General features: G+C 41.0%; 3 protein-coding genes across 3 annotated transcripts; 2 read left to right on the top strand and 1 right to left on the bottom strand.

Annotated features, from left to right (window-relative positions):
• Positions 1-282: 282 nt before the first annotated feature.
• scel (sciellin) lies at positions 283-6,273 on the top strand. The gene is made up of 22 exons (XM_061089105.1): positions 283-325; positions 914-977; positions 1,193-1,258; positions 1,572-1,640; positions 1,770-1,802; positions 1,911-1,946; positions 2,065-2,097; positions 2,190-2,264; positions 2,352-2,420; positions 2,592-2,663; positions 2,771-2,839; positions 2,939-2,995; positions 3,101-3,163; positions 3,632-3,688; positions 3,794-3,844; positions 4,354-4,422; positions 4,520-4,564; positions 4,677-4,736; positions 4,828-4,902; positions 5,502-5,610; positions 6,062-6,164; positions 6,257-6,273. Exons 1-22 carry the CDS (start codon positions 283-285, stop codon positions 6,271-6,273), a joined length of 1,335 nt encoding a protein of 444 aa, XP_060945088.1.
• Positions 6,274-8,819: 2,546 nt separating this feature from the next.
• LOC133022095 (putative nuclease HARBI1) lies at positions 8,820-10,079 on the bottom strand. Its single transcript, XM_061089106.1, has one exon. The coding sequence runs from the start codon at positions 10,077-10,079 to the stop codon at positions 8,820-8,822; it is 1,260 nt and encodes a 419-aa protein (XP_060945089.1).
• A 1,970-nt stretch (positions 10,080-12,049) lies between these two features.
• On the top strand, positions 12,050-23,552 carry slain1a (SLAIN motif family, member 1a). The gene is made up of 9 exons (XM_061089120.1): positions 12,050-12,528; positions 15,224-15,360; positions 18,084-18,200; positions 19,746-19,856; positions 20,014-20,163; positions 20,708-21,040; positions 22,236-22,427; positions 22,593-22,914; positions 23,477-23,552. Exons 1-9 carry the CDS (start codon positions 12,050-12,052, stop codon positions 23,550-23,552), a joined length of 1,917 nt encoding a protein of 638 aa, XP_060945103.1.
• Positions 23,553-25,416: the final 1,864 nt, after the last annotated feature.

The raw sequence follows: 25,416 nt of genomic DNA on the forward strand, positions 1-25,416 counted from the left end.
ACACATTACAACAAGAATTTCACAACTACTTCTGACAGGTCAAAATGATACAGCCAACCCAACACTATACAGTCCTTTAAATTGATAGATAGTAAATTGTGCGTCTGATAAACAGACAAACGTTGCATTTACAGTTTACAACTTTCCACATGACTGTACATGTCTGTCATCAGGCCTCTGCCACGAAGGTATTCGTGCGAAAGTGTGCATGTAGTCAAATCCTGATTCTTATCATCAATAGTTAATGGCATGTTACGGGTACACCCCTGTGTTTTGCTGACAATGGTCTGTTTAGAGAAGGTGTGTTACGGAGGAGGTGGAGAGGGTGGGTGTCTTCATGTGGGTTCAGGTCATGACAAACCTGTTCTGTCCTTAATCATTGTGAGTGTGGGGTTGAGCAGAGTTTAGGTTCATACACTGCCGCCACCGTGACAACCCGCCACAGCGTGACTAAGCGCCTGAAAATGTGAACCCGGTGCATGTGAGGAGACGAAAATCATACTGAGAAACTGCGGAGGAAAAACATGGATTCCCAAAGCGTTTTTTGACCTCAGGTTAAACTTCAACACAGAGCTGGCGTTATATTGTATAAATGCAGGACCCAGGCCACAGTACCACCTAGTGGATAATGTGCTGCAGTATTATTATGTGATGAATTCACCTCTTGTTCTTTCTCTCTTACAGGTGAAGTAACAAAATGAGCAAGTACTCGTATCAGACTCGTAAGTACTGATAAATATCAATTATTAAAACTTCATGTAGTACCAATAATTTAGGAAAAAGACTTAAAATACAAACACATATATATATATATATATATATATATATATATATATATAGCAGAGCCCGATGTTAATTATGATATATGTATTTACGATATGTAATAGATCTCATGTTCCCATTGTGTTTGCAGCAAAGTCTCTGCTGAAAGACGGCAGCTGGATCAAAAAAGACGAGGAAGAGGATGAAGATGTCGAGTAAGTCAATGGAATCGCACAGCACAGACACTCCATGCATTCCACACGTTGAACTGACCTTACACAAACATTCAAAAACTATTGGGTGTGCCTCGCAGTTCATCTCGGTTGACACCTTAAATAAAAGAAGACCTGCTACATTCCTTTTGCAAGTCGAAGTGTTGAATCATCTCTGAATGTATGAGTGAATTATTGTTTTTGTTCTCCTCCCTCAGCCGAGACCCAAACTTTGGCAAATCTATTCTGGGCCGTACCAAAACCAGTGAGACTGTTACTGTGAGGTAAAAACACTATTCCTCAAAAATCTATATCTATAGGTAGAATAATTATGCTTAAATTATGTCTGTTTGTTTGTTTGTTTGTTTGTGAGCAAGATTACACAGGGATGAGGTCGTTTTGTCATATTTTTAGATTTCCCAGGGAAGTATTGATGGATCTTGATGGAAAGCAAATTAGGCACATTTAGGGAACTGATATTTAAGAGTGTGAAGTATAGTGTAGCTTGATTGAATTCAAGGGGACTGTTGGACTTTGGCAGAGGAATGTGCTCCACTGAGTTCTTTGTTTAATGTCATTCATTGTCTTTGCTCACAGTGGAGGCAGTGAAGTAAAAACCACCAAAACCCTAAGCACGACAACATCTGTGAATGCTCTCAGCCAGAGGTAACGTTTCTTTAAATGTACTTGTCGTCTGATACCTATTTGTTTATATATATGTCATTACTATTTCTATGCAAACGTCATGTGATTAGATTGTGAAAAGAAACATTGATTGTGATCTCGTTATTTCAGATTCAGTGGAGGTATGGAGGAGCCGAAGAGCAGGTTGGTACACAATGCAAACAGTATTATGGTATTTTTGCCAATCAATGCACTTGCAGTTATTTGAATCTGTACTGTTACTTAATAATATCTCTCTCTCTCCCACTGTAGCACCCTCCCTTCCAGCACGTCCACATACACCAGAAGGTACATTTCCACAATAACACAAATATTCCTGCTAAATCTGGTGATTTTATTTTTGTATGCAAAGCTCCACGTATCACTATAGTGTGTAACATTGTTTTTTTTTATCATGTCACCACAGAACCAGTTCTTCTACACTGGAACCAAAATCAAGGTACGCAACAGATATCTGAAAACAGCAAGGAAACGTACAGAAAATACACTGAGGCATTTTGTAACTTTAGCTTTGTGTGTCTCTTCCTTCAGCACCACAACCACGACCACCTCCAAGGATGGCAAAACCTCTGAGACCATCACCACCACCACCTCCCAGAGTGTCAGGTAAAAAGCACTGCAGCGTCACACAGATTATTTTACTGCACTTTATATCAGATAAATAAAAAATTGGTTGTTATTGTTATTTTGCAGTTCTCCTGTGATGAAATCTCCCACTAAGACTGAGACGTTCACCGAGCGAGTCAAATCCTCAAGCCAAGGGTGAAAACATGTGTGCCATTATATTTTGGGGGGGATAGAATACGTCAAATTACCACTGCATGCATGCTCCACCCTCTGTGAGCTTCTTGCTGTTCTGTTACAGTGCTGGAAAATATTGATTGATCATCTAATGTTGAATTAAAGATAAGTTTCAACATCTTCTCTACACAGGGCTCTTTACTCAAACTTCACACCTAGCAGAACTTCAAAAGTGACTGAGACGACTGTTACCACCCATAAGGGGTAAGATCTTTTCAGATTTTTACAAAAGTTATCATTGAATAACATTTAAATTTCAAATCTATACATGACACTAGAATTGAAGCGGTCTTTAATATATTTCTGTGCAGTGCGGAGGAGAAACTTTACGACACCCTCCTGCCCTCTGGCATCAAGGATGATTACTCACCTACAGAGAGGTGATACTTTTACAAATCCATCAATTATATTGATCATGACATCAGGCAATTAGTAGTTTTAAACTGTACTAATCATCTGTACTATTTTCTTCTTTACAGCAAAAGTACAATCTCCACAACTCGGACTTCGATTGTGAAAAGCAGCAATGACACCGAGTGAGTTTCATCCTGTAGTAACGATAATAACGGGAAAATTATTCATTGTTATTATTGACACTAACGATTCATTATTCACACTTGGCTGAATTTATTTCTCTGCAGTGCTGAAGACCTACTCTACGGTACACTGATCCCAAGCGCTATCAAGAACGATGTCTCAGACAGGTAACGTTTGCACTCAATAATAAAACCAGAGAGATCCTGCTTATTCTCATCGACAACACTTTACTTTAACTTGCCCATATTGTGTAATTTTATCCATTAGCCCCAAACTTATAATAAACAATTATACAATAAAGGTTTAATACACACGTTTTAAAACATGATAGAATATTATATACGAAAATAAAAATGCAATTATTAATGTATTTCTTGACAGCTAAGTGCCTCCTCTGGACATGAATAGTAGGGGGTGTTGTATAAACAGATAATAACATAACAACAGTCGAAATCACTGTTATGAACTATTTGATTAAATAAATCTTAATTGATAAGTAAAGTACTAATGTTTTTAAATAATGTATATCAATAAGCACTTAAATGTACTTACAGCTCTATACTAATTAAGATGAATAACTCGTAACAAAACCAGTATGTAATTATTCTGTCAGTGAACTCAAAACCCTGTTTCAGTTACAGAAGTTCCAGCGTCACGAGGAGGGAGATTGTCACAGTGGAGAGCAGCAGAGGGTGAGTGATGGAAATGGATGTTGGAGAATGTGCTGCTTCTTTCTATTTACAGTAGATTTACTACATTATCAGGTTTCCTCTGACATTTTCCTTTGTGTCATTTAGAAGCAACAGCCCAACTCTGACATCACCCTCCTTCACAGGAAGACTAAGCAGGTAAACATGTTGCAGTTAAAGCAGTTAAAGATAATATAGTTAAACAAAGCATTTTATTTAAAAATTGCACCTTTCATACATAAAAATCCAGTTCAAATTGTCAAGTATGAGTCGAAAAACATAGCTCAGGCCCCTATCTAGGAACCACCAGGGGGCGTTTTGCCACATATGTAATTCTGATAATTCCAAATTTAAGTAATTTAGAATTATCAGAAAAATGCTTTGAATATTTTGCTCATTAATCGGCCAAAATACTCATATCAAGGCTAAATTAGATAAAGTTACTTTAAATCGTTTTGTTGTGCAAAACCAAGTAAGATGATCTTAAGCTTCACTGGCATTTGTATGTTTTACCCTCTTATCCATATAATCAACTTCAATAACTTTCCTTTCTTCTGTCACTTTTGAACCAACACTGCTGCAACACTGATTTCATGAACATGAACTCAGATCAATACAAATAAATATCCAGCTTGTACCCAACTCATTCCTTTGCCTCTGACACACAGTTACAAAGAGTACTCTGATGATTCCCCCACCACCCGCACCTCCTCCCACACCGTCAGCACCACGCCCAGGTACTCATTTGTCTACTCTCACACACACACACACCCGATGACACTATGGATGCTGACTTTGTATTATTCCTAATCTGGTCTGTGATTGCACACACAGTGACCTATACAGCGACCGTCCATCCTACTCCAGAACCAGTAGCAGGTAGGAGGACACAGAACCGTCCAGCACCTCATGTCATTATGTTCATATTCATTCTCCTTTTGTATTGATTAAATCTTATGTGTGGTTTGTGCTTCACTTTGTCTTTGTATAGCTATGACCGCAGCAGCGTCAGCAGCCCCACTACCTACTCACCATCCTACAGAAGCAGCAGGTATTAGATGATATGGGTTTAATGTGGGATGTATGTTATACATTATATGAGAGTAAAGTAAGACTCCAGCTGATAACGGTGATTCTCACAGCAGGTCAGATGACAATGCAGGAGATTCACCCTACTCCAGGTCCTCCACCAAGAGTTTGTACGGATCTTCTGACAGGTAGGAAAAGTCCAACGTCTTTCCTAATGTTGGACGAGTTGGTTTTGCTAAAATGTATTCCCAGTTAGTAAAGACACAAATTACACTTGAGGCTGACGGCTGTTGCATTAGTTTATCTCGTATTTGTTCACAAACTAAAGTTTCAGGCTAATTGAGATTTTGACCTGATGATGGTGTTTCATAAAAAGTTAGTAAGTGATCACTAATGTCATAACAACAAATCCTGTATTAGTGCAGAGTATCTTCCTAGAGAAAAGTCTTTCAGATTCCTCATCTCGGAGACATGAATGCCTGAACCAAATTTTTGCACCAGTTCAATTAATAATTGTCATGATATTTAACTGAAAGCCAAAAATGTCAACCTGCCAGTGGCACTAAAGGAAAAGGCATAGGATCACTATAGTTAGATGGGTTTAACTCTAGGAACTATGAATATGAGTTCTTCAGATCTGTCTGAATCTACCAGACTCGTGTATAATTGGGTAGGCTGGCTTTTGTTTTGCCAAACCACTGCTTCTCCGGAGTCAAGAATTAACTATCCTCACTACTCTTTTGATAGATATAAACTAAATAACTTTATTTACCTCTGCTCCACACAGGCTGGTGCATGAGAAAGACTTGTGCACTTCTTGCCGTAAGCCGTTCACTGGGGACGCCAAGATGGTCCTGGATGACCTGAAGATCAACTGCCACGCTACCTGCTTCAAAGTGAGCAGATTAAAGACACACGTAAATCAGCAATGTGTAGCGGTTGTAGAACGACGTATTTAGATAATTTACAAAAGCAAACGTTGCAATACCGCACTGTCAAAATACTTTAATGCAAGTTGACTTAAAGCACTATTTATGCATAGGAGGTGGATGCTCTAGTTTTGAAATATGTTACTATTGATGCATTAATGTGTACACAGTGGCATTTTTATGTTTCTGGTTAAGATAAAAACTAATTCTAGTTAATCATCATAATGTTCAGTAGTTCTATGAGTGATGAAGACACATTTGCACAAAATAAAAATACTAAGGTAAAAGAGTACTTGAGTATTGAGTATTCAGTTACATTCTGCCGCTGGCAACAAGATGTTATGAGGGACTGTGCAGCTGAACGGTGGCTCAGTGTGTATCTCAACCCTCATGTGTGTGTTTGTTTGTGTGTGAACAGTGTCAGGTGTGTAACAACAATCTGGGTTATATGAAGGCCGGGGACAGCATGTGGATCTACAACCGCAAGGTGCACTGCGAGAGCTGCTTTGAGGTCACCAGAGGTAAGGAAATATAAAAAATAGAGTTTTTAATATTCAAAGTCCAAATGATGAATACCTTTCAACAGGTAACATTATTCTTTCCTCCCTTACAGATAAATGGCGTCGTTGAGTTTCTCGCTAGCTTTCAGTGGACATTCAGCCTCCGGATCAATAATGATGAATCACTGTTTATCAACATGGGCGTGATACTGGTTCTCCTGTACTTTAGGTTTTAACAAGCTGACAGATCTTTCTATGGGTGTTTTGGCAAAAGACAGTTTCAATTATACAAACATAACTTTGTATCTTAAAACTGCATTGCAGCTACTGGTTACTGTGTTTTGGACATCGTGGTATTTTATGTCTCTGTATCAATAATAACATAGTTTGAAGATGTGCATTTCTGATACTCTCTAAGTTCTGCTGCCTTTATGGGGACTCTTATGTGGAACCTGACAAGGGATATTGCAAAAAATTAGGGCCGGGGGATTTTTCTGTGTGCAATAAAGATCACGAATGCATCTTTATCAAAAACGTAGTACAATGTGTAGGTTCTTGTGTGTTTGAAGAATAGTTATAATTCTGCAGGTAATATATATATTACAGTGAAAGTTCTGCAGAAATATAGAAAATAATTATTTTACATTAATTACAGAATGTTCAATTATTAATCTAGTTGGTACAGTCTTATGATAACCCATCAGCTATTTACAGAATGACAATGGTGCTCTACAGTTTTCTATATATTTTTATCCCATTGAATATATTTTACTGATTCTGTAATAAACAAAGATAAAATATTCTTCTCATGTCCTTCTTTTGATATTTAGAAATCTGTCACAAATTTGCTTGAATGTTCATGTGTATTTATGAGGTAGTTTCTACATCATCAAATTCATCTGAAGAGATAAGATTTTATTAATCCCAAAGGAAAATCTTGTTCCATCCTGCTCCAAGATTACAGTACAATATAAAACAGTGAATTTAGCAATAGATTATTAAGACTTGTTAATAAAATAAAAGTACATAGTAATGTTGAGCCAGTGATATTTAAATAATCAAGATATATAAGACAGTCAAACTAATAGTAAACAAAAGCTCAAGTAAGCAGAAATGATAAATAGAAAATAATATGGTATTTTGCACGATATTGAGACATGATTGGAAAAAAACTAATATAACACATAGTGCAAATTAATAGTATTATTGCACGAGTGGTCAAATTGCACATGAAAAAGAAATACTTATTTTGTATATATTGTTAGTATTATTTTCCAAGTGTCTGATTATCAGTGGTCCTCCCTGCAGAAGGGGGAGGAGTCGTACAGTTTGATGGCCACAGTTGCTCTCCGTCCACCACTGAAGCTGCTGCAGTAGGACAACCAGTGTGGCATGAATGGGTGGAGAGGCATTGTCTATAATACTGAGTAGTTTCCTCAGCATCCTCCTCTGTCCCCTCCAACCAAGTCTGAAGTTCCGCTCCCAGGACAGAACCAGCTGTTCTGAAGAGCTTGTTGAGTCTGTTAAGCTGAACTCTGGAGATTGTCCAGACATTCTCAAGAGGGACTCTGTATGTGTGAACGCACCTGTCCGTGACAGCTTCTGCAGTCTTTCACCAGCCAGTCCCCTGGTAAAGAGTCTGCAGACTGTCCGAAGGAGCAGATGTGGGAATACAGCAGGAGATTCAAAAGGTGCCAAACATAGAAGGCACTGACAAAGAAGACCAGAGAGCTTTAGGTTAAAGGGCCAATGGAGTCAATGTCCTGTAAACCAGAACGTGATCTATGCAGCGGATCCTGCCTTTGCCTGCAGCACCACCGCGTCTGAGAATCTCCCGCTGCATTGTGCATGTGTGGAACGGAACCTCCCAAGAAAGTTCAGACGCAAATAATTCTCTGGCCATCCTTCAGAGGTCGAGTCTAAAAACGGCTTCAGTGTCGGCAGACCACAGCGTAGGAAAGGGCGCCAGCCACCACAGAGTGATAAGACATCTGCTAAATCAGTGGATCTGCAGACATGAGCCAGAGAAAAACAGGCGACTCTGACGTCTCTTACACAGCATGTGTGTCCAGCTAAGTGTCTATCTGGACGCCCAGGTACGTGTACTCCTGGACAACATCCAGCTCTGATCCCTTGATGATGACTGGGTACGAGACCTTTGCTTCCTAAACTCCACCTCCGACTCCTTAGTCAGTGACATTAAGACTGCAGGAGGTTCAGTCTCCAGCACACAAATGTGTACTAGTACTACTCAGTGGCAGATATCCAGGAGGTTATAGATGCAACATAGAGCAGATAAAACCCCCTCTCATTTGCCTGGCAGTGGTTTGCTCCAGTGTCCTTCCCACATACACAGTGGTCAGTGGTTACACACATCCAGTTAGTCGCAACTCTGCAACTAAAAACAAAGAGTGTGTCAGACATGTTGCTTTAATTCTACCCCTCAGCAGAATGAAACACATTTAATTCAACCTGGCAGCATCATGTTGCTGGTTTACCTCACAGTTGAATTTTAAATCTAACCCAGGTCACCTTGGTACGTGTGCAGCCACGTCTCTTATAGCACATGTAAGGCAGGTGCTTTACCAATGAGACGAAATATCCACCCCTGGTACTACTGGACATAACCCAAGCATAAAGGGATATAAATGTGGAACAAAGCCAGTTTTTATCACTTCATGGGTGAAGAAATGTGGTCAGCACACGTCGCACCCGTTTCCCCTCAGCTTCATAGTCTTCTGCTCTCACGTTACTACACGTGCTGGGTGGCTGAGAGTCCCTGTCGTACTGCAGAGCAGCTTTCATGCTCTCCTCATCCACAGGCTGTCCCTGCAGCTCACAGTAGTTGTGCAGCACGAAGCAAGCGTAGATGACAAAAGGCAGATCGTTCATGTTGATGTCCATGGCCCTCCTCAAGGCGGCAAACCGGGCTTTCAAGCGGGCAAACGAACACTGGATCACCATGTTGGCCTTGCACAGTGTGAGCCCGTAGGACTGCTCCTGTGGGGTCACTCCGCCGTCCGGGTACTCCTTCATGAGGAAGGGCATCAGTGGATAAGCTGGATCACCCACGAGAAACACAGGGACGGCCTCTTCGCCCTCCACCAGCACTTTGGGACAGGAAGGGATCGTCCCGTCCTTCAGGTCGCTGCACAGCTTGGAGTTGGCGAACACACGCGCCTCGTGCACACCACCGGGCCATTTCACAACCACGTCCATGAAGCAGTACCTGTGGTCGCACAGGGCTTGCACATTCAAAGAGTAGGCCCCCTTGGTGTTGATGTAGTCAGTGGAGTTCGCTGTGGGTTGTTTCACTTCGATGTGGGTGCAGGCGACGGCCCCCAGGCACTGTGGGAGACCGTGTGTCTCCTGGAAGTGGAGGACGAGATCCTCCACCTCCGGCTCCGTGCTCGGCTTCCTGACGTAGTCCGGGCCCAGGAAGACGGTGACGGCCTTGCAGACGCGTCGGATGATGACCGACACCACCTGCCGGGACAACCCGAACGCGTTGGCGGTCTTCCGGAGCCTCCCCTCGTCGTTCAGATAGAACAGCGTGCACGCCACCTTGGTGAGCACGTCCACGGGCGCACGCATTTTGGTGGCGGCCCCCTCCACATGGGGCCGCAGCCTCTCGCTCAGGTGCATCAGGGCCGACCTGGACATCCCGAAGTTCTCTCGCCATTCCTCCGGAGCCACGACCCCGCTGGTGAAGTTGTCCCACCAGGCGCTGGTCCTCCCCGGTCTCACCCAGAAGCGGCGCTCCGCTGCGGGGGGCTGGAAGCGCCGCGGGGCCCGGGGGCTGTCGCACAGGGCTCGGATGATGGCTCGTCTCCGGCGCATGTACGCGGTGGTGGCGTGGTAGAAGGCCGAGTTCAACTGCACGACGGCTGTCAGCAGAGACAACAGAGTCAGCAGCGCCTGGGTTTGGTTATCCATGTTGGTTTTCTGCCTTCATCCTTGTTTTCTTCCGGGATGGACGTCATGTGACAGGAGTTGGCGAATCAGAGTACGAAGAGTACGTCATGACAGAAAAGACCCAATAAGCCAGCGTTCAGACTAAAAACGCGTGTGTATGGAAGCCCATTTCTGCCACTGTGATGAAGAAAAAAATTATTTGTAGCTCATAATTATGACTTACATCTCATAATTATGACTCAGGATCTCATTATTATGAGATAGTATATCATTATTATGACTTTTTTAGTATCTAAGATATATGAGATGCTAAGTCATAATTATGAGATACGGTCTAATAATAATGAGATACTAAGTCATAATTATGAGATACTATCTAAAAATAATGAGATACTAAGTCATGTTTATGATATACGATCTCAAAATAATGAGATTTTATCTCATTATAATGAGATACTAAGTCATAATAAGGAGATACTATCTCATAATAATGAGATGCTAAGTCATAACTATGAGATACTATCTCATAATAATGAGATGCTAAGTCATAACTAATATATATTATCTCATAATAATGAGATACTAAGTCATAATTATGAGATACAAATTTCACAGTCACAGTGGCTTTTTGTTTAGTCTTAATCAGTTATTTGATGTTATATAAACTTCGATTGTTGCAGTTATTTGAATTAATCCTGAATGTCAACAGTTATTCCAGACATTTTCCTCCAAACCCAAAATGTCTACCTCACTGTTGCACAAGAGGAAAAGTCTTGGATAATAATAAATATATTAATAATACATGTTATGTATACAGCACCTTTCATACATTAAATACAGCTCAGAGTGCTTAACAATAAAATTAGAAACATTAAATGAGATTAATGATAATCACTGAAGTCGTTGAGATTCCTCATCTGGGGACCATGAATGTCTGGAGCCAAATATTTCTGCCAGTTCATCCAATTAATACACTGGCTGCATTCGGAAAGTCAAAATAATATTCTTTGCTAACCGCTATTCCTTGACCTCGATAGAATAAAATATATAATATCTTTTGAAAAATATTTAATTTGAGGAAATTATGAGGAAAAGTAGTAACTTTGCCTTTAATTTTCTCAGAAATTCTTCAGTACAATCTTCTGAAACTTGACATACAGACAGTGGGGGTCACCATGAATAAGAGTGAGGTGAAATATCTGTGTCACCTCTAATATTTAATATGAGCAAGTTATTATAATCTTTTTTATTTGCAGTAAAATATTATATTAATTATATATTTGGACTCATGGTGTCTATTTTTTGTACTTAAATGAATGCCGAAGGGTATTTCTTTCTAAGGTGTAATTCATTAGAGATTTGTAGTGTATTTTTTTGTCAGGTGTGTTTTGAATTGGCAAAACAAATTGCATTAGTTTGTTAGTGGAGTTTTTTATTTGTAAACTACACTGTGTTTGCAAGTGAAACATGTTTTGTTTGTGTGTTGACTTTTGAATGAATTTAGCTCAATACCTCTGTCTCATTATGAGTTTGGTTCATCTTTTGTGCACCTGCTACCAAATATCAGCTGGCATCGCAAATAAAATAATAAATAGCACCTCTTTATTTATATATGCATTTTATTTGTGATTTTATTAAAATATTTTTGGGTTGTACAGGAATATTTCCTGGCCACTGAGATCTAGAACTGTGCAAATATAAACATAAACATTCTAAAGGGTGCAAACAGCCTCAATAGTGTTTTTTTTTAATAATAAACACTTCCTCCTCAGCAGTGGTGTGATGGGAGTTGAACTCCAGGCTGCTGACCAATGAGATGCAAGATGTGCAGTCTCACCAGCAGCAGCATCAGTGTGTGTGAGTGTGTGTGTAGTAGTAGTAGCTCCGAACAGGGGGGATCTGGACACCCTCTCTGATTTGAATAGGACCCTCTGCAGCGGCAGGCCTCTCTCTCTCCGCCTCTCCCTCCCTCTCAATGTGCTTTAAACCAGATGGAAGCAGAAGTGTTGAGCCCCCAGATGATGGCAGACGTCAATGGCAACAATAAGATCACCAACGCGGAGCTGGAGGTGCTGAAGCTGCAGGAGCTGGTGCGGAAATTGGAGAAGCAGAACGAACAATTGCGGAGCCGAGCGAACGCTGTAAACAATTGCTCCGTCGGCCCTCACCATCACCACCAGCTCCAGACGTCTCTGGCGGGGCTGCGCGGCGGTGGCACGCCGTTTCCCAGCGAGGATTACCAGGCGAAACACGGCGTCTCCAGCCCCACGCAGCAGCATCCCGGAGCCCCCGGAGCCCGGAGTCCGACCGAGGAGCTGTTTGCATATTTCCAGCCGAGCTCTGCGTCTCCTGATGCCGCCGCGGAGGAGGAGGAGGAGGACAGGGACGCCGCCGGAGCCTGGACTGTCCTGGATGAGGTGGATGTCTTGGACCTGAACGCCGTGCTCCCTGTCGGAGAGCCTGATAGCTGGTAACTGTACCAACCACTTGACTGCACACATGCATGTTCAGTGTGTGGCTGTGATGTTGCATTTTAAAATCAGTGTTTTTGTTTGTGTGGCTGTGCAGATTGTGTACAGGCCACAGCGGTGTTGTGAGACATCATGTGTAATACTGCCTGGCATGTGTCCTCTATTGATTATATTATTGATTCTCATCCAGGAGGTGTAGACTTACAGGCTCTGGTAAACATATTACTACTATACTACTAATATAATAATTATAATATTCATAATAATAATAACTTAATTCATAGAGAGATTGGTCAAAAGAGTAGGAGCCCTGAGACAAAAGGTCCACCTTTGGTCCGAGTTGGGCCTTCGCTGTGGACCTCAGATTATGACCAAGCACATATTGTTATGGACGTTTTCTGGAAGCTGGTGAAAGGAGAACTCAGGCAGCAGCTGATGTCTTATGCAGACTATTTTAATGTAGACTTGATGCCTCAAGGAGAAGTCACCCCCAAGTCTGAAGATGTCTTCCACAGCATCCCAGTATATCTTCCTCTACTTGCGTCACCCATTCCAACAGCACATCCATGAATGGCTAGAATGGCTGTCACTCTCTTTGTTATATGTAGGTGTTCGCAAACTATTGGATAGTTGAGTCTAAATATCCATTTTCGCTGATGAAATATGCAACAGAGTTGAAGTTGGTGAAAGTTGAAATTGGTGCTTCCCTGTCTGGAGAATCTGAATTAGATCTGAAAGTCCCTAAGTGTAAACGCTACGATGAACTGTTGGAAGGGAGTATCTGTGGAACAAAATAGGTCCCACTCTCTGAATGGTGTACAGAAATAATATACACTATATACATAATACACAGTGGCATACACATTGTGTGAGGATGGTCAAAAATTCCTCAACACATGTTTTGGACGAGTTGAGATCTATGTTGACTCAGTCCGCTCAAGCAGGTGAAAGAGAATTGCAATAAACCAAACGAGAGATAACAAAGTGATGATGATGATGATGCTGATCTTAGAGAGTTTCCTGAGCTGCAAAACACACAACTAGTCGACTGTGTTGACATGCTTGCATTGTGAGTTTTTACAGTAAGAAAGAAGAATAGGGAGAACTAAGGCTTTGACACAAGCTCTGTGCATCCCAGCATGCACCGTGTGAGCAGCACAGGTACCAGCTCGGAGGAAGACAGCGCTGGGATGAAATTAGAAACAATGACCCGCTTCAGCCTGGGATCAAACAGCTCGTCTTTGTATGCAGCAGCATGAGCCCCGGGCTGAACTACTTTGAAACGCTGTATCTGCAGACTCGGGAAGCACAAAGACACACACACGCACACACACACACGCACACTGCTGAAGCGTTTATAGCTTTATGCATCTGATGCAATCATGTGGAAGAATGTAGCACACAGCTGGATGCAGCAGGGATGGGATCCAGCATCCAGCAACCATGGAGAGTGTCAGTGTCTCCTCAGTCCATTTAACAGAGCAAACTGACCCCCCCGAGTCAGCGCTTAACTCTGTGGCCTCGTTTCAAATGACAACTCGGCCCTGCACGGTATATAATCTTCTTCTCCTTGGACGCAGAAGTGACACATTAAGAATCTGTCATTCACATAGTCATTCACATTTTTATATGGATTATCGTGTCATTGCTAGCAAGATTCAGAATCAGGCGGTTTGATTATTAACTCCGCCAAGGATATTGTGTTTGCACCCTTGTCCGTTTTTTTGTTTGCTTATGTGCAAGATTATGCAAAAACAGCGGAGTTAATAACTGTGAAACTTGGTGGAAGGATGTGGTATATGCCCAGGTAGCACCTACTACATTTCAAGATGCATTTTTCAACATCTTCACTGTTTTACCAGTAAATAATTTATAGATCTTGAAAATTGGGCGTGTTAAAGGGACTGATTTTTCTGAGAGTGTGAAATTTAGTTTAGCCTCATTACATTTACTCTTGGGCCTTTGGTGGATGAATGTGCTTTAGTACTGTGGGCCATTCTAGTTTTAATGTCTTTATTCAGTCGTCAGATACTCTCGACGGATGAATAGCAACAATAAAATGGGGACGTATATACCAGTTTCTTTCAGTTTTTTTCTGGCTTAGGGACAAATATCAAGAGATGCAAGATCATGCAATCAGTGATGACTTTAACTTGATTATTTCCTTGATTCATCATTTGGTGGGAAAAAAGCAGCACGTTTTAAAAGTTGCAACCAGAAAATATTTGTTTTCTGCATAAAATTGACTGAAATTATTCATGGATTATCCAGATAGCTGATTAACCTTTAGTTCGACGATTTCAAGTATCCACATTTCACAATGAGAAGCGAAAATATTGCAATCCTTGCAGTTGCAACAGTTATACACTTGCATCCTGTGCATCACTTCACTGAATGAAGCTGTCGCCACTCTAACATTTATTGGACACTGTTGGTTTCAGAGCTCAGGTTGTTGCCAATAAAATTGAAATTGCTCTTTGTGGAGATTTGAACTTTACGGGTGTATTGGCATTTGGATTTCATGATCCATTACACAACCACTGGTTTACTTAAGCTATAAAAAAAAAGGCTTTACTGCTCTGTGTTGCATATCTGAGAAATATCACCACTGTAAAACTCAACTCCAGTTCTTATTCTGTGTGGGTACTGGTAACATGTTTGTGCTAAACTGTGGCTTTTTTCTGTGTGTTGCAGGCTGTATGTTAGTCACAAAGCCAAGCTGCAGGGTGAGAGTGTCCTCGGTCCTCTACAGTGGTGCAGGCAGGTACTGGACCACCCGGGGCCTGAGGTGGCGCTGGCGAAGATGAACCTCTGTCACAGACTGGACCAAGGTACAGTGTGTTCGCCAGTGAGATTAACAGCCCTCATCCGCAGCAACATCAGCCACATCTGTCTCACTGGCTGCTGACATGTGACTATAAGCTTCAGCAGCAAAATGTTTCCACGTGCAGCAGGATTTTAGCCACAGTTTCCTGAGCCGTGGGAGCGTTTCACTTCACACAGCTCAGTCATTCCAACAAATCGACCATTTAACTCACTCGCTTTATATTTATGTCTTTTAAAGTACATCAGCTAACTTTTCCACTGAGTGATTATTTCTGTGTTAGTGAAGCTGGATGGACTTTTCATTTCACGGCCTTCACACAGACATTTTGCGAACCCTGCAGATAGAAAAACAATTACTTTGGAGGAGAGGTTACATTGTGTTAATGAACAACAGTATAGAGATGATTAGAAAGTGCTGGTCGAATGCTGCAACCCCAAAAGTAGTTTATCCACCCCTCCGTTCATCAATCAGCTATAACACGGATCCTAGGGCGAGAAGACAAATCGCTAACATAGACTGTGTCTAAGGATGCACAACACGTCTCTTCTTCCTCCCACTCCCGTGAAATTAAGCCCAAATATCTTGAGCCAAAGACGAAATTTGGAGCCAGAGTCTGAGCAGTAGTGATCAGGGGATGAAGTGGCTGCTACAGAGTCTTTTTAAATTCACACTTGTGCCCTGGATTCGAGTCTTGTCCTGGTTTTGATTATATTTAGAATGTACTTGAAAATGGGCTGGGATCATATTAAATTCAGTTTTCAGCTCTCTATATTCATTCAGTAGTGAGGGCATTTCAAAAGAAGTTGAACTTACTAAATTTTGGCTTGTTATTTTTCTTCATTTAATAATCTTGAGTGCTGGAGAGAGGATTCAATTCATCCGCCACATTATTATTCAATTTAATTTGTCACATTCTTTTTTCTGACTTAATATTTTTCTGACTAATAAAGAAATAATAAGACAAATCAAATTGAGGATGCACCAACTCTCTTGGTCGACCTGGATATGTTATTTGTTCTCATCCTGTGTTTCTCAGTGCGCTGCTGTTTCTACATTAAGGACATGATATTAAGATGCACTAAGATATAACTATGATATAACAAACCCCCCTTATATATCAGGATATAGTGTGCTAGTAAACAACATTATTGCTGCTGGACCCTGTTTCAGATTTGGTGCTTTACTGTTCCCACACTTACGTAAGGGGATATGGTTGCCATAGAAACCATGCTTACATTAGCTGGGTTTTAGAGTCAGATTTGCCCTACCCCGCCTGTATAAGAGACTCTTGTGCTGTTAGAGTGCACACTGCTGCACACATCGGCTTATGCTGTGGGCATGCATGATGTATGTGCTTGGATTTTTCAGATTTATATGTTATCCTCGTATTCTTCGTCCAAGCTGTGATAAAATTCAACATATTTATTTGTTTGAGGTTTGTTCTTTAGTGTGTAATGTCCTCCTCTCTCACCAGAGCTGTATTCAGTGAAGGTTGGCTCCCCTCCTGGGGGTCATGAATACATCCTTGTCGCCGAGCTCCAGCAGCCGTTGTTTGTGTAACTTGCTGTGAATGTGAGTTTTATCCAGTAGCGTTCGAGGCTAATTGCATGGTGAATGCAAAATGCGCTGCTCTGTCGGGCGTGCAACGCTCTGACTACCAATCAGGGAGGGAACCCAGTGTTTACACATTGAAGACAGTTTATCTCCAGTCAGTCGTGTCATTTCAGGTCAAATCTACTTACTGCTAATCAGCAAGACAGTGAAAAAGTACAGTAACACTTTCCTATGAAGTGCTTATAAACTGATTTCAATTTAATAAGCCAACATCAGAGCTGATGGACTGTATATAAAGATGGAAATATATAGTGTAATAAACACTATCTAGAAATAAGGCTAAAATATTCTGATTAAGAATACTTCCACTTGAGCCAAAGATTTTCATCTGGAGCCAGCGCAATTTAATGTGGGAACCAATCACAAGTCAGTCTCAGCTGTCAATCATGATGTTTATATAACATCAAATAACTAATTAAGACCAAATTTACTAGAAAAATTCACAATTAAACAAACATCACTGTGATAAGAACTACCTAAAATGTCAGAATCCACACTGTTTGTTTGGGTCACTTGTCATGTGTCATGGATAGTCATCGCCATTTGCTGCGTAACATGAATAAAACTTTGCACCTGAGTCACGTCAGGTATATTTTTCCTCGCCAATGATGGTGAAGACAACAACTCCCATGATCCGACACTGCTTCAAGACATCATCAGACTAGGTGTTTTTGTAATATTTTTGAATGAGAGACTCCTAGCCGCTGAAATTACAAATTACATGTGTAACACATCAAGAAGCATTGCATTTTAGCAGTTTAAATGTAACCTCCTCACGCAAATGTTGCACATAAAGTGGATCCAATTCTGATTTTGGGAATGAGATGTAACCTACATGCACAATCCCTGCTTATCCCAAGATCCCTCCAAAAAACCTCTAGTTTAGCCCAATAAGCCTCGGTGGTAAGCTAACCCTCATCTCACTGTATCAGCCTCCTCCATCTGAGCTGTGTCCCAATCATTTAAAACATCAATACTGATCTGTAAAAAAGCGGATTAACATTTGGCTGGAGTGTGTCTGAATATGGTCAATGTCCTGTATGAGTTTGTGTATTTGTGTTATATGGTGAAGCAATCAAACTTACTTGTCCTTCGCTGCGTTCCTGTGTGCAGCGAAGCGGTGGAGAGGAGTCTCCCCCGTCCGTCCATACAGCTGCATCGAGGGGCTGTCCACACTCAGCTGCCCCGTCCTGCCTTACACTAAATCTGCTGCACTAACCGAGTCCCCAGGTAACACAACTACACCACAACCATACTACACATGCATATGTAACTCATGCTAACACAACTTAACAGTCACTCTAACTTCTGATGGCCTCTGAGGATTGTTTATTTATTCATGACCAAATCATTGAACCCACACTGATCTAACCTTGCGTCTGACCTCAAGTTGTTGATGTTTGTCCATTGTCAAAGAGACCAGTAAAAACAAGATGACTGTTTGATTAAATGTGATCTTTGCTGCTGAATCTTACACTTGACTTGGTACAGCAGCAATACATTTAAATGGAAAAATTACCATTCATTATAATCGATTATTATTTGAGTAATTTATACATCAGAAATGTAAAATATTATGTTTTTTATGTCTATCATCTTCTCATTAGTAGTCTTGGTATCATTGTGGTTCAAGGGATGGCAGGGTTAGTAGTATTAGTTCACTGATTTGCTCCAGACTAAAAGATCTTCAAAACTATTTGATTTATTGCCATTAATATGTTGCATAAAATTTGTCCAGACATTGACGTTCCCAAGAGGATAAATCCTCAAGACTTAGGGGATTTTTTCCCCCTGGTGCCATCAGCAGATCAAGATCTTTAACGATCCTGTAAAAAATCGATGGGAACAAATAAATTGCCCAGAGGATTAATTGTTATGACTTAAGTGACCTCTTTTTTTGAGTTGGACATCATTTTTTTTCAATTTAAATATCTTGATGAGTGTTGAATACATTGGCACAAACCTTTGTACAGACTGTTATGTCCCCTTCAGGATGAAAATTGATCTGTCAATGTTTTATCCAGCTCCACCTTCAGGCCAATGTGTACATTTGTCGTGTGCAATCAATAACCAGAGCTTTACTTTGTGTTAAATGGTAATTACATACCTTATCATTCTGCTAAAGTGTGATAATGTTAGCTTTTAGCTCAAATCACCACTAGTACTGCCTTATGGAACCATTAGCCATTAACATAAATAACCTTTATTCCAGCAGTTTTACTTTGCCAGTTTGGAGACTCTGGTGAACTTTTCGAACCTTCAGGCCATCACAGCCCTCATTTTAAGATCTAAAGTGAATTAACAGAAATTGCCGGTGAATGTGCAAATGAAGGCTGATTAGCCTCCCTTTGGGCCTGACATTTAAAGATAAACGCCTGTTTATCTTTCGAATCAATGCTCAATTAAATTTGGTTTGTTAATGTGGTTGCATTCACTGCTCAGATGAAAACCTCTTAGTCCTCGCTCAGTTTCACATCAGTAGTAATAAGATCCCATCAACCGCTCCCAGAGTTTTGGGAGCTTGTGGTATAAACGTAACCCAGATCCTCCAACAACCTGTCGCTTGCAGTTTACAATCAGATTACAGCGAATCGAAGGGACGAGATTATTCGGTCATGCTCGGAGACAGATGGTGAAAGCTTGAATTCTGCCAGAAAATAAATCCTTGTGGATGTTTATCCATATCTGACATGAACATGGTTGAGCGCGCAGGCTGACTTTGGATTTGCATGTTACGTGTGTGAATCATCTCTGCTGTGTTTCTCACCCCTCAAGCCCCGTTGCCGTCAACTGCTCAGTCCTTCCTCCAGCCAAATCTCCCTCTCAGGACAAGTTCTGGCCTCAGTGACAGAGTGCCCACCTTCCTGTCGAACTCTGCTCTCCACAGTAAGAAAATCTGTATTTTCTGATGTGTCAAACCATCCACCTGTGTAGATTAAACGCCACATGCCTTATCTATTGTGCACTTGCCCTTTGTCCCTGGATGAGGCTAAAATATCTTGATGAGACTGATGAGTTTCTCTTGTGTGTGTGTTCTTTTTAGACCTGGGTCGCCGGCATGCAGCCATCAGCCCGCAGTCCTCCCTGGACAGTGAGGTGGGTGTGTCGGAGCTTGAGGACGAGTCCGTCTCCATGAGCTACAAACTGCAGGACATGACAGATGTGGAGGTCATGGCACGACTTCAGGAGGAGAGTGAGTTGCCCGTCTAAATGTCTTGTTGGCGTTAGAAGGGGGAGGGGGAGAAAACAAAACATACAGTACCTTTAATGAAAGAGGACTTAAAGTTTAGTCATGTCCTGTGGAGGATCTCAGGAGAATTGGGCACAGACTTTCTCTGCAGTTTCTTTTCACGCATGCACAACGCAGCATTGACGTCTTCACAACATCAAAAATCCTCGGGACTTTCTGAGGACTTTAGACTAGTGGGCCAGGGGGAGAAGCTCCATAGGCTTTCACTTTGACATTTAAATTCACACATTTTAAAAGTCGTAAATTGAATTGAAAGTGAATATATCACAGTGTTCAGTGCCTTGCCTCTATTTCTGAAACCAATTCACATTACTCATAGGAAGCATCTTCATAACTGTGCTTATAGTCCTGATTTTATACTTCCACCACCACAGTAGCAGTGGGTTCAACCGATTCAGAGAAATGGATGAGGAGGTGCTCCACAACTAAATGTATCATCATTGTACATGTTTTCCTCAGATTAAAGCATTGATCCGTCTCCTTGCAGGTCTCCGACAGGACTACGCCACTACCTCATCCACGGCCAGCCGCCGCAGCTCCAGCTTCTCCCTTCACTCCCTAAGGCGCAGCGAGATGGATCTGGAGGAGGAGGATGAGGATGAGGATGAAGGGTACGACCAGCTCCCTCCTCCCCAGCCTCGACTGTTCCGCACAGGATCTATGCAGAGGGGAGGCCTACCCCACTCCCACACCTTCTCCAGTATCAGAGACTGCAGACGCATGACGACCACCCCTCAGTTTTCACTAAGTGGACTCTCCCAGTACTCTGGACCCTGCAGCCTGAGCACAGAACTACAGACAGCATACAGGAATAGCACAGGTGAGCATCTCATGAATCACTTTTCCACTTGCAGCTCTACTCTGGTCACTAAATATCCTCGTGAATAACAACATCACCACAAGGGTTTAGATTTTATCTGTGAAACGGACATAAATGTCCCAATTCAGGCTGAAAGCTCCTTTACAGAATTACCTACATTTGAGATCTCCCGAATTTCTGACCAGACGATTTCTGTTTGTGCCAAGATGGATTTAAAGAGAGCTCTTGGTCGCAGGATTTGAAAAGCGCCCCCAGCTGGGTCACTTTAGCATCAGTTGCATGATGTTGCTTGATTTTTGCCATCTTATTTGAAACTGAGCAAATCTGAAAATATTTTACTTTCACATGCTGCGTCCAGTTTTAAGTGAATCATAATTCTTAGAGGAATAGTATTACATTTTGGTATATCTAATAATAATTCAGAAATCTCATGCTTGGAAGCATGAGATAAGCAGATTGGTACCACTCTGATGTCTTTATGGTAAATATAAAAGCTACAACCAGCAGCCAGTTAGCATAGCTTAGCCTTACGGCTGGAAACAAACTTGCTTTTCCCAAAGGTCACAAAATCCACTTCCTTGTACCTTTTTAGCTCACTAATTAAATTGTCATATCTTATCATGTTATATCTATAAATATATGAACCTAACCAATATGAGCCTTTCTCAGACATATCAGTAGAAGCGTTTATATTTTCTAATATATGCCAGTATAAAAACTTTTATTTTACAGGATCAACAATTTATTAGAGAAGTGCATTTATGTATCTCTTTATTCATGCTTTATATTACTATTATTATTTTTATTTTTTTAGAACACATATTATGTATATAGCGTTTTTAACAACGCTCAGAGATACATTACATAGGTTTTCTTTCTATCTTAAGTTATTTTAACAATGTTTATGTTTAAACTGTAAAATATCAAATCCCATTACATAATGATGATGATATCTAAGGAATCATTGTCATTTATCTATTAACATATATGAATCACTGGCTTCTAAAAATCATTACAGGTTATCATTATACAGTATAACTAATATACCTAAGAAAAGACTAGTTATGGTTTTTAGGAGGTTATGTGCAGGATTAGTCTTAAGCATTCCCCAAAAAATCAAACTATCAATTTGTTTTGAACTGTGACTCCAAATCTCCTGCAAAACCCAATCTGGTTTATTGATGTGGTTGCATAGACAAGCTACGGAGAAGCATGCCCAACCTCCTCCGAGTTCCCAGCATGCCCAGTGTTCCCAGCATTCCAAGCCTGGCTTCCCCTGTCAACCCACCCTCCCACAGCCCTTCCTCCCTGCCAACGATATCTTCCTCCATGCGGAACAGCCAGAGCTTTGACTCGTCCACCGGGCTCGCACGACTCCAATCCTCCAGTAAGACTCTTTCCCTCACGTCTATGAATGAACCAGCTTTTCCAAGCTCATTTTTGTTCATGGTTTGCTATAGAGCACTGTTTTTCTGCAGGCATGACACTTTCAAATGCAGCACTATCAATATTGCTACTGAAGTGAAAGTTGACCTCTTGCCGTGTGTTTCAGTTCCTTCCCCAGGCCAGCTCAGTCAGAGAGTCCAGAGCATGGCGAACTTTCCCACCATGCCCCGGCATCCTCTGAAAGCCACAGCCTACGTGAGCCCCACGGTGCAGCAAGGCCCCGCCTCCACCCCTCTGACCACCTCTGCCAGCCTGCACTCCATCCCGAGCGGCATCGCACTGCCTCAGCCCCTGAAACCCAGCAACAGTTTGGTACCACAGCCCCTGAAAGCTGGCGCCAACCATCGCAGCTCCCTCCCTCGTCCGGCCTCATTCGTAGGGACAAGTGGAGTCCCACGTCTGAGCAAAATCCCCCCAGCTACACGCAGGTAAGAAAAGTCCCACTGATCCAATTTTATGCATCAAGGTCTGAAAACCCCAGAAGCAGTAATGTCACTTGAGTCAGGAAATAGAAAATTAAACAAAAAGGGAGGTGTGAGAAAGAAGTGAGCTTAGACCTCTGTCAGCTGACTGCTTGGGTTTAAATGGGAAGAAGCATTCATGGAACAAAAAAATATATTTATTTTATTTGTTAATAATGTTAAATCTGTATGTGTTTATACAGAAGGGACATTTGTATTTGTAGTACTGTCAATGTGCAGCAACAAGCTTAATCTATCATTTTAAAAACAAAACATTGGACACAAGTTCGGTCCGACCTCAAACATGTATTTTTTATATTTGAGCCATTAAAAAAACTATTGTCAAATTATTTGATTATGAAGATAATTGTTACTTGCAGCTCTATGTGACACGATTAATGTACAGTGTGGACATAGACACGGCACGTGTTAAAACATTTACATGGTTTGTCCAGAGTGAGGCGCTGTCAGTAAAGTTCAAAAACTGCTGCGGTAGAGATTCCATTGACTCGTTCCTCTGTGTCTGCAGTTTACTGACACCCCCAAAGACCATGGCTGCCCTGAGCGCCCTGAGGGACGTTAACTGGAGAGACGGCTGCTACTGACCCCAAGGAAACAGAAGCTCCCGACGTGCACACAGGGTAATGCTGCAATGGGACCCCGATGATTGAAGGGTCCCCACTTTTGGGCTGAGACCCAAGAGAGAGTGACTGTTAACATTTCTTTGAAAGCACTTGTCTTCACTGAAGGACAAAGTAGAGACTGAAGGAGTTTGGGTCCAGCGGGCTGGATCACTACTCAACGATCTGCTGAAACACAGAGTGACTCACAATGTTGCAATATTCTAATAATCAGATGTTAAATGTGAACTGGATCTTCTTTAATGTTGTGGATACTTTCATTGGACAGAATGAACATTTTTGTGTCCAGTTGAAAGGTTATAACAGTTAGCTCATGCTTTTGTACATGCTTCTAATGATTTCCTCTGACCACGTTTTGTAATTATTATATTTTATTTGTCAGCCTGTGACCACAGATATGAAAATGCACCCGGATTTGGAATTAAGTGACTTCCTGTGCCTGTTTAAAAACTGTGTAATTCACGACACTTGTATCTATTGGCTGGACCTTGTCGCACTTTTGATCAGAATAATGATTAACAAATAAAATAAATCTAAGTTAAAGTGAAGTATGACATTTGTAAATGTGAGCGTGATCGTTTTATCAGTGTTATGTTCGGCCAGTTTCTTTTCATTATTGTTTACATTACATGCTGTGATTTTTTCAATGGTATTTGATAAAAACATAATCGCTGCAATGATATTGCACATATGACCCTGATGCTTTTTATGGATGAGAAGAATTTAAAAAGGAGGTGACTTTTTTAAGTGAATAAAAGCCTCTCACAAGGATGTCTGTGTCTGTCTTAATTAAATATAACCTGTATTGAAGTTGTGTATCAAGGAAATTGGAAAATAAGTGAAAGAGATGGCAGATAGCTCAACTATGCGCAGCAATATACTGACATGTATATGTTTTGATATTTATTTATAATGTTTTTGAATGACTGTGACATCTTTGTGTTTATATGAAAGGGACAGTTCACATTTTATTTTTATTACTGTAAATGTGCAGCAAGCAGCTAAATCTTTTATTTTAAAAAAACAACATTGGTCACAAGTTTGTCACCACAGACCAACGTTAGGATCCAGGAACATGATCCTCAACTAAAAATATATATGTATATATATATATATATATATATATTGTTTTTATATATTTCAAAAAATAATCTGAATATGGTGGTGCAAAACGAAAGTTGGTGATAAAGTAGGGCGCAACACAACTTATTTGATAATCTTTTTGATATTTAAATTAATTATTTTTATATTTTGGTGTAAATCCAGATCTGGGGGATGCACATGTGTTTTTATCACTGTCTTTAACATTGCAAGATAGGGTGTTTTTTAAATATATTCAGAAATCTTCCCAGTAAATGATCCATGGATCATGATGGGGAAAAAATCTTGCACATTTAGGGAACTCATATCTTTGAAATTCTGTGCTGCTTGTTTGAATTTAAGGGAACTGTTGCATCTTGGTGGAGGAATGCGCACTACTGAGTGCCAATTCTGGAAATCCACTCTACATGTGCCAAACATGTAAAACAGGAGTCACATTGTTGTTGTCCATTAAACTACCCTGGCAAAACAAAGATCATAAGATAAGATAATCCTTTATTTGTCTCACAATGGGGAGATTTGCAATGTGACAGCAGCAAGAGTCAAAATAGGCATCAGTAAGTAATAATAAGTAAAACTTAGGTGTATGTGTAATATATAATTAAGTACTATACATACAAACTACAGCTCATATATTCCCTCCATGTATTTAGGCCACCTTTAACAGAGTACACTTGCTTACCTGGATGCAGAAGGAGGCAGTTTAACCTGACAGTTAACATCTTGA

Source organism: Limanda limanda, chromosome 16 (genome assembly GCF_963576545.1).
Source record: "Limanda limanda chromosome 16, fLimLim1.1, whole genome shotgun sequence".
NCBI lineage: Eukaryota > Metazoa > Chordata > Actinopteri > Pleuronectiformes > Pleuronectidae > Limanda > Limanda limanda.

Excerpts from the sequence above, each read along its gene's own strand:
- LOC133022095 (XM_061089106.1), bottom strand. The coding sequence starts at position 10,079 with ATGGATAACCAAACCCAGGCGCTGCTGACTCTGTTGTCTCTGCTGACA.
- scel (XM_061089105.1), top strand. The coding sequence starts at position 283 with ATGGTCTGTTTAGAGAAGGTGTGTTACGGAGGAGGTGGAGAGG. Across the intron at positions 1,641-1,769 it reads GTGAATGCTCTCAGCCAGAG|ATTCAGTGGAGGTATGGAGG; the intron begins GTAACGTTTCTT and ends TCGTTATTTCAG. Across the intron at positions 4,423-4,519 it reads ACCGTCAGCACCACGCCCAG|TGACCTATACAGCGACCGTC; the intron begins GTACTCATTTGT and ends TTGCACACACAG.
- slain1a (XM_061089120.1), top strand. The coding sequence starts at position 12,050 with ATGGAAGCAGAAGTGTTGAGCCCCCAGATGATGGCAGACGTCAATGGC. Across the intron at positions 19,857-20,013 it reads GTCGAACTCTGCTCTCCACA|ACCTGGGTCGCCGGCATGCA; the intron begins GTAAGAAAATCT and ends TGTTCTTTTTAG. Across the intron at positions 22,915-23,476 it reads ATCCCCCCAGCTACACGCAG|TTTACTGACACCCCCAAAGA; the intron begins GTAAGAAAAGTC and ends CTGTGTCTGCAG.